Source organism: Ovis canadensis, chromosome 25, assembly GCF_042477335.2.
Source record: "Ovis canadensis isolate MfBH-ARS-UI-01 breed Bighorn chromosome 25, ARS-UI_OviCan_v2, whole genome shotgun sequence".
NCBI lineage: Eukaryota > Metazoa > Chordata > Mammalia > Artiodactyla > Bovidae > Ovis > Ovis canadensis.
Window position 1 is genome coordinate 42,613,565 of NC_091269.1, and position 9,815 is coordinate 42,623,379.

At 36.0% G+C, this 9,815-nt stretch overlaps 1 protein-coding gene across 3 annotated transcripts in view; it reads left to right on the forward strand.

Moving 5' to 3' along the window:
- The window catches only part of TET1 (tet methylcytosine dioxygenase 1), a 135,645-nt gene extending 126,778 nt beyond the window's left edge, over positions 1-8,867 (forward strand). For all 3 annotated transcript variants that reach the window (XM_069571884.1, XM_069571885.1, XM_069571886.1), the window contains 2 exons: positions 1,924-2,272; positions 5,162-8,867. In XM_069571884.1, coding sequence (XP_069427985.1) covers positions 1,924-2,272; positions 5,162-6,171 — 1,359 coding nt within the window. In that variant the 3' untranslated portion in view covers positions 6,172-8,867. The remainder of the gene's footprint in view (positions 1-1,923; positions 2,273-5,161) is intronic.
- The last annotated feature ends 948 nt before the right edge of the window (positions 8,868-9,815 follow it).

The following is a 9,815-nucleotide window of genomic DNA, read 5'->3' on the forward strand; positions in this document are numbered from 1 at the left end:
CTTCTTTCTTATGTATTATTCAGTGCTTGTTCTTTGTACTCCTCTTATTGCTCATGCAATGAGGCGCATACCTAGAACTTGGCATGATGCTAGATTTCCCCATCTCTGAAAATGTGAACTGAAAGTTTTCTGCCAACTATTCTTCCTCCTTGTTTCCCTGGTCTTTGTAATTATGCTCCTGTCTTTGTCCCCTTCTTAGTCTCCCTGTGACCAAATAAACTGAAGTAAACATTTATAAATGAAATATTCTAATTCTAAAGATTATTATTTTTAAATTATTAACAAATTACACCGAAAAGAGTTCAGTGTTTCAGGCCTTGATGGTAAATGTGGCTGTAGATGTTTAGAAAGGCATGTGACTTTAAAAAACCTTTAACATACTTTATCATCTGTATCCATCAAGTTCTATCAACTTGGAGAAATCAAATCTTGCCGTTTCCAGTCTTAGAACACTTTGCTGTCTTAGAAAGAGATCTTAGTTGTGGAAGAAATGTTTTAATGAAAAATAATGAGATCATTGGATATATTTTTGATGGGTCTTTAATGACATTTGAAAGCTAATTACCATTAAAATATTAATTTATGATAAATATAATTTTATGTGCCAGAGTCAGGAATTTCCTACATTCCCCTGTACTTTCATTTCTCTACAATGAATAGAAATAATGTAGAAAAAATTATATTTTCAATTGGAGGATAACTGCTTTACATTACTGTGCTGGTTTCTGCCATACAGCAATACAAATCAGCCATAAGTAAGCATAGGTTCTTTTCGTGTTGAACCTCCCCCCCACCTCAAAAATAACTCATAAAAGTAGAGAGAAGGCTGAGATTGGCTATATTCAAGACATCATTTTTATTTTTTAAATTTATTGAGTTTTGCCTGTGCTGGTCTTCGTGGCTTTGCTAGTTATGGCTTTCTCTAGTTATGGCGATTGGCTGTTCTTGATTGCAGAGTGTGGCCTTCCCATCGCAGTGGCTTTTCCTGTTGTGGAGCATAGGCTCTAAGCACGTGGGCTTAGCGTCTGCTTGGTGTCTGGAATCTTCCTGATTCCAGGGATCGAAGATAGTGTCCTCTACATTGGCAGGTGGCTTCTTATCCGCTGCACCACTGGGGAAGTCCAAGACCATATTTTCTTAAAAAGTCGTATATTACATCCAAGAAAAAGACAGACTTACTGTCATTATACTCCTAACTAAAATCAAAATGGAGCAGAGGAATTATTTATCCAGATAAAATATTTCAGCTAATTTTTAAAAGTATTGGGGTATATAAGTCCTGCTAGAAAATGAAATCTCCTGGGCTTCTTTTGCTTCATTAATATCTGTCAATTTTTTAATGAAGAAGAGAAAAAAAAAAACTCACCTTGACAAACAGCGCAGGGTAAAATATGTGTCGATAAATTTCACTTACAAGCAGAAGTGAAAAAAATCGTAGAGGAAATCACAGCAAATTAGAAAATTCCTCATGATTTAGGCACCTCTAACCAAGGAATGTGACATTATTCAAATAGTAAGAAATACTGTGATTTGTAGCCTGAAGTAATATCTTTTATTTGTTGCTATTTAATATGATGATAGTGAACAATTCAGTAACTATTAACTGTGGAACAAGAAGAAATATAACAAGCCTTAATATTGAAAATATAAAATGCATAAACATGGATAATATGTACTTAGAAAATCAACTCAAAATTATACTGGTCTGCTTAAAAACAATTGATAAGTTGCTCATTGAATATCATTGAGTAACGATATATAAAATATTTTTCCAAAATGAATTAACCTATCACAGTAACCAATTGAAAATAGTTCGCTTTCACAATGGCAACAATAAATAGGTAGGAATAACTAAGAAGGTAGGAATAACTGTGATGAATGTGCAGGATCTCTGGTTCCCATTTCATGTTTTCTTCCTATCAGGTCTGCACTTTAACACGAGAAGATAACCGCTCATTTGGTGTTATTCCTCAAGATGAGCAGCTGCATGTGCTTCCTCTTTATAAACTTTCAGACACAGATGAGTTTGGATCAAGGGAAGGAATGGAAGCCAAGATCAAATCTGGGGCCATCATGGTCCTTGCACCCCGCCAGAAAAAAAGAATGCGGTTTACTCAACCCGTTCCTCGTTCTGGGAAGAAGAGAGCAGCAATGATGACAGAGGTTCTGGCACATAAGATAAGGGCTGTGGAAAAGAAATTTATTCCTCGAATCAAGCGGAAGAATAATTCAATGACAAACAATAGTAAGGCTTCATCACTGCCCCTTTTAGGTAAGATTTATGGACTCTGATAATTTTCTGTCCGCAACTTTCATTGGCAGTTGCATTTGCACTTGGCCTTTGCAGCTCCATCTTTGCTACTCTTTTGAGAATGAGGCATTATGAAAAGAAAACTTTAGATCAGATACCAGTCAATCCAATTAGCTAATTATTTTTATATAGTTCATTTAGAATTCAAAGAAGACACAGTATATTCCATATCCTTGCCAGAATTATAAGTCAACCAGAAAGTGACCTATCAGTATTTCTTGGTATTTTTTTTTCCCTCTATTTATACTTAAAAAAAAAAAAAAGTATAAAACCAAAGCATGTTCTTGTGAACCAATCCACTGACTCAACACAGATAAAATGACATCACTTCCTTGAAGTCTTACTTAGTCAGCTTCAGCATCGCTTTAAGTAGTTCATTCAATAAATATTACTGAGCACTACTTCAGACTGTTCTAGGTACTGTAGCAGTGAATAAGAGGGGAGATAGTGCTCTGAAAGAATTCCATTTGAACAGGGTTGTCATAAAAGGATTGACTGAGGAATTTGTGTAAAGTCCTAAAGAATATGAGAATTAGCAGTGTTTTTATTTGGAGAAATAGTATTCCAGGTAGCAGAAGTGGCAAATGCAAAGTTTAGGAGAGAGGAATTTACCTTGAATACTTGATATAAGCAAAGAAGCCAGTATGATTGGAGCACAGAGGGCTTCCCAGGTACCGCAGTGGTAAGAAATCCATCTGCCAATGCAGGAGACTCAACAGATGTGGTTCAGTCCCTGGGGCAGGAAGATCCCCTGGAATAGGAAGTGGCAACCTGCTCCAGTATTCTTTCTTGGAAAATTCCGTGGGCTGAGGAGCCTGGCAGGATACAGTCCATGAGGTTGCAAAGAGTCAGACACGACTGAGCACATGATGGTTGGAGCAGGGTTTGAAATGGGTAGAATAGCAGGATATGAGATCAGAGAGGTAAGAGCAGTTCACCTTGTAGATTGCTGTAAAACTTTGGCCTGTATTGTGAGGGAGAGGAAGGTTTCTGGATATTTCATCATAGAGAGGGGCTATGATCCGATTCAAAAATAACATTCCAGTTACTGGATTGTAGCTACAGTCAGACGGGGCAGCAAAGTATTAAGGTGTTGATAAACAAGCTATCCTAACAACTTATGAAAGAGACAGTGAAGCTTGGATCAGAGTGGCTAATGAGGAGGGCATAAGAAATGTCTGATTCTAGATGTTTTGAGGTATAGTCAATGGGATTTCTAATAGATTTAAAACTGGAGTGTGGACCAAAAAAGTGTAAAGGTTTACCCTGATGAAATCTGAAGCTCACTTTTGGACATGGTAAAAGTTCAAGATACCTGTCAGACATTCAAGTTGAGGTGTTAGGAAAGCAGTTCAATAAGAGTGTAATTCAGAGAAGATGATTCTTTTGTCATGACCCTGATTGTCTTTGATAACTTCCTTAATTTTCTGTGCTGACAAGATGTTCCAGGCTCCTCTTATATAATCCTGCCCCATATCTAAAATCAGCCATTCCTCTAGGGAGCCTAAAAAAATAATACTATGAATTTAAACTGATACTCAAAGTCGGAGCAAGAAGGTATTCTTTAACTTCTTTGATTTTTGTATTTTTAAGAAAAGTTGTTCGTTTTTTTAAGATGAGAGAACTAATAGTGCAGACTTTATATACACTGGGAAAGATTCAGCGGAGTTAGGGAAGAGGCTTTAAGATTCACATATCTGGTTCCATGCTGCTTGTTTATAACAATCATAACATTTTCATCTTTCTGTCATTTTCCAATTGCATCTTTACATGTTATTCTTTTAAAATATATACTCTATTAATAGCCAAATGCACAATACTTGCCCTATAACTTCTTGTTCTTTTGTAATATTGCCCATGAGAGCTTTTTCTTCTTCTTTTTTTAAACAACACCACTTTACTTTTGCTATTTTTTGATTCTTCAGATCTATTGCTTTTGCCTTTCAAACACTTTTTTTCCTTTTGTGACCCCATGAACTATAGCTTACCAGGCTCCTCTGTCCATGGGATTTCCCAGGCCAGAATACTGGAGTGGGTTTCCATTTCTTTCTCCAAGGGATCTTCCTGACCCACGGATAGGAACAGGCAGGTTCTTTACCACTGAGCCACCAGGGAAGCCCCACCTTTCAAGCATTTTGCTAGAACTTCTGAAAGGGAGAATGTCCTCAAGAAAAATGTTTCCATTTGATATGAGATTTGCATGGATATGTCAGAGTGGATGGCCCACATTTTGGCCAATATCATAATAATAATAATAAATTGCTACCTACTTTGTGAGAAAGAAATGCAGCTTAAGTACACTTGTTTTGAGGTTACAAATAGCTTATTTATGTTACTTCCTTTTGCCTAATAATAAACTTTGCCAGTTATGCTTTTGCTATCCAGAAATCTTTATCAATTGTTATTTAATTTAACTTTTTTGAAAATTTGATCATGCAATATCTAAAATGTATCTAAACAGTTATTCGGGTAGTGAAATGCTGCTGTCCCCATATTATCATCTGTACTGCATTCTGATGTATGGTTTTAATATTTACTTCATAGCCAATTAGGGTCATTTCTAGTATCATACCATTTTAGACAAAGGACATCCTGCTAAATTTGTGAACTTTTTAAACGATTATTTCCAAAGTAATCAATTCTAAGTAAAAATGTATTGAATGTAAAAGCATACCCAAACCACCTATAATTTTTAATGTGTGCATAAGTCAGACTTTAAATAGAACAAAACTGGCCATCATTGCCATCATCTGGTTTTATTCAGTCATCTTTGCACTTATCTTTAAAAGACAACAACTACCAAATTAGTTTATGTTTGTCTTTACATTTGGTGTCCTTTTCTCTGTTTAGGAAATAAAACAGAGACTGTGCAACCTGAAATAAAAAGTGAAACTGAACCCCATCTTATCTTCAAAGGTTCGGACAACACTAAAAGCTACTCACCAGCCCCGTTCATTCCTCACCCAGTGAAAGAGGAAAACTTAGCTCCAGCCTTCTCCTGGTCCTCTAAGACTGCTTTGGTCACAACAGCTCCTTTTAAGAATGATGCTTCACTTTCGTACGGGTTTTCAGAAAGAGGTAGCAATCCCCACTGCATAATGCCTTCTGCAAGACACAGTGGTGCTAATGTAGCTGCTGGGGAATGCAGTGAAATTGCACAGCCTGGTGAAATGGTTCCTCTTCCCACCTTGTCTACTCCTATGACAAATTCCCTGGGTTATTCTGAGCCTCCCATTGGCCCATCGGAGCAGCTAACTTCCAATCAGCCAAACCAGCAGCCTCCATTCATCACTTCTCCTCATGAGCTTGCTTCCTCTCTGGTGGAAGAAGATGAGCAGCCTTCTGAAGCAGATGAGCCTCCATCAGATGACCCCCTGTCAGATGACCCCTTGTCACCTGCTGAGGAGAAACTGCCCCACATTGTTGAGTATTGGTCAGACAGTGAGCACATCTTCCTGGATGCCAATGTCGGTGGCGTGGCTATAGCGCCTTCCCACGGCTCGGTTCTGATTGAGTGCGCCCGGCGAGAGCTTCACGCCACGACTCCTGTTGATCACCCCAACCGAAATCACCCTACGCGCCTCTCTCTTGTCTTCTACCAGCACAAAAACCTGAATAAGCCCCAACACGGTTTCGAACTAAACAAGATTAAGTTTGAGGCGAAAGAAGCTAAGAATAAGAAAACTAAAGCCTCCGAACAGAAAGACCAGGCAGCTAACGAGGGTATTGAACTCACAGAAGTTAATGAATTTAGCCAGATTCCTTCTCACAAAGCGTTAACATTAACCCATGACAATGTTGTCACTGTGTCCCCTTATGCTCTCACACATGTTGCGGGGCCCTATAATCATTGGGTCTGAAGGCTTTTCTCCCCTTCTCAATGCCTTTGCGAGTGCGGTGTATTTTTTCAAGGTGCTCTTAAAAGAAAGTCATGTTGTCGTTTACTATAGCTTCATCTCACCCATTTGAAGGCTGAGGTTAAAAAAAAAATTGGGGGTGGGTATTTCTTAACTGTGACTATATTTTGACAATTGGTAGAAGGTGCACATTTTAAGCAAAAATTAAAGTTTTATAGTTTTAAATACATAAAGAAATGTTTTGGTTAGGTGTTAACCTTGATAGAATCACTCAGTTTGGTGCTTTAAATTGTTTACTATGAAACGAGTCATTTTTAGAGGATTTTAACAGGTTCATGTGCTATGATGTAAAATTAAGACACACAGTGTTAACTCTACACAGCTCCTGGTGCTTAACCACATCGACACAAAAATAAGCTGATTTATTATTTCATGGTGCCATTGTTCCAACATCTTCCAATCATTGCTAGGAAATCGGCATATTCCTTTGAAATAAACCAATGAAGTGTTTTCTCTTAAAATATTTCTCCTGTATCAAATAATTCGTTATTGTTAGTAATGGTTGGAGGCTGTTCATAAATTGTAAATATATATTTTAAAAGCACTTTCTATTTTTAAAAGTAACTTGAAATAGTATAGTATAAGAATCCTATTGTCTATTGTTTGTGCATACTTGCATACAAGAGAAATCATTTATTCTTGCTGTGTAGAGTTCCATCCTTGTTAACTGCAATGTGTATCCTAATCATGTATATGGTTTGTGTTTTTTAAATGTGTCCTTTCTCATTCAAAGGTTAGCTACTTATATAAAATAGTTAGATCATGCAAAAATTGTTAATTCTCTGTAAAATTGGAATTAAGAAGCATATTACCAATATTGATTAACTTTTCTTTGGAACTAAATAAGAGTGGTCTCTTCTGATTGAGCAACACTGGCCCTGATTTACTTTTACCCCAGCTTTTGTAATATAATCCATAAAAGATGTTTTCAAAAGGAGATGAGACAGAAGATGATTCTGAAGAGTCAAATGCTTCTAAAGTTTCATGGTGATAAAATTAAAAAATTAAGTGGCAAGAACCTTATCTACCCCTTATTCATTCTGAAAGTCATTCTGGTTCAGAAGACAAATAAAATTCCTGTAGAAATTTTTTTGATAGTAAATTTCCTATCATCATCATCACACACCACCCCCCTCACACACACACACACACACACACACACACTCTAAATAAACAGTAGGGCTGGTATCCTAAACACAGTTTGTCCGTTAACAGCTAATCCAAAGTAGTTTATCTAAGTATATTGTTTTGGGGAAATGTTAACTCTTCTTTTTCTAGGTAACAGGAAAATAGGCATTCCAGTTATTTTAGCTCTCCCATTATTTTCCCCATTGCTTTATTGACTCAATTTATAGCAAAGCAGAAGTGATTTCCCAATGAAAATGTTTAGAACAAGAAGAAATTTCAATGAAATACTTGATTCTGTTAAAATGCAGAGGTGCTATAACATTCAAAGTGTCAGATTCCTTGGGAGTATGGAAAACCTTCTGGTGCTTCTCCCTTGGAAATGCCATAGGAAGCTCACAACTGCTAACACTCACATTTCTGGTGCAAAAGCAAACAGTTCCAACAAGCTATCTAAAGGAAAACTCATTGTAACTTATATTAAAATAATATATGGTGCAAAGTATCAGTTTCAAGCTTTTGACTAATTTTGACTAAAGGAATATGAAGGGATTGTAAATAACAAAATGTCCATTGATAGACCATCATCTTGTCAAGTAGATTTCTGCTTCTTGAATATGTAAAATAGAGTAAATCATTGACTTGTTTTAGTATTTTGTGTGCCTTAGATTTCTGTTTTAAAACATGTATATTTTTGTGAGCCTAAGGTTTCTTATACATATAAGTATATAAATAAGTGATTGTTTATTGTTTCCGCTGCTTCAATAAGATATTACTATTATTAGACTATCAGGAATACACCCTTGTGATATTTTGTTTTAGACTTTAGGCCTTAGCTCCCACCAGAAATTATTTCCTCAACAGATTTAATGGATAAAGTTGTAAGAACCTTTATCCATCCATCCATCCATTCTCTATTCAGTTATCATTGAATGTCTATCAAATTTAAGTATTAGCTTTTGTTTTTAAGTTACCACCCTGACATAGTAAACTTGAAGAATTAAAATCCCAAAAGGTACTGTTTTTTTCAAAAACAGCAAATTTCCTTCAAAGCAATCCATTGTAATACATCTGCAGCTATTCAAATCAGTTTGTCAACTAAGTTTGAATAAATTCCTTAACAATCTAAACTTGAAACACCATTGTTGACTTAGGGGAACATTCAGATCTGTGAAGTTAGTTGCAATTTACCAAAACGAATATATGAAAATACCCTATCTCAACTAATATATTTCCATTCTCTTATTGTAAGTAGCACCATGAATGGCTTGCCTCAACTGATAACCCCTTGGTGGGAACCACATATGATTCCTACCTTGTTGAACTCATTTCTCAAGTTTCACAGTGTACCATACCATTGTGTGCCCTGTGATTTTTTTTTTTTTCCGAAAGCTCATGCTTATTATATGTCCTGCAGCATTGTGATTGTATGCTGGCTATACTGTTTTTAGAATGCTCTTTATCATGAAGCAAGGAAATAAATTTATTTGAAATGACATTTTTCACTCAGAAAACTGGTCATCTAACATTATTTCTACACTTCTGTTATGTTTTACTGTAAAACCTTTTATTTTACCTCTTTTATAGCCTTATGTTTAATCTTCTGCCTTTGTTCATGGTATGATAATTGAATTCGTTTATGCTTGGCCCTTAAGTTAGGCCAACCTGTTCATCATAGTTACAAAGTTACCAGTTATAATGAGAGAATAACTCCTACTTGATGTAGAATCGTACAAAATGTCATGCTGCCCTTCAGTGTTTCTTTAATGGCTCTCAGGCCATTGATGGAAACAGTCTTCTCTTGTGCCTGTCAGCCTCATCTTCGTCTTTCCAATTCATCCACAAAGTACCAAATACATCATATCATAAACCTGATTGAAACATATTCTTATTGAAAATTGAGGCTAGCTGAAAATGTATAGCTATAGGTAAAGTTTGCAAAATGTTTGCATCTTAAATTCCCTTCCACATCCTTACTGTGCAATCTGCATGTGGATGAAATAATTCCATTTGTTAAACATAGAATTTCAACTAGATGAGATTCATAAGCAATTTACTTAAGACATAACCCCAATACATAGTTAATTGAATGCATACCGCTGTGTAAATGAGGTACCGAATTCATATGAAGTAACCTACTTTCTAATGTTACTACTTCAGTGGATTCCTACCGATTATCATTTATTTCACGACAGCATGTATGAAAATAACCCCAATCTATTTAAGTTTAGTATTCTTAAAACAAATTATATCTTTTATCTTGGACGAACTTATGACATTGCATGACAACTTCCACCAATAATGGGCACAGCATTTCCTTTGAATGTGCCCAGTAAATCAGTAGCTGTATGTGACCTTTAATATATAGCTACCTTCTATTTCACAACTTCCTGATGCATGGAAATCCTTTTTGTCTAGATTTAGTACAACTGGGAATTTTGATCTTCTGTAGAAATTTATGA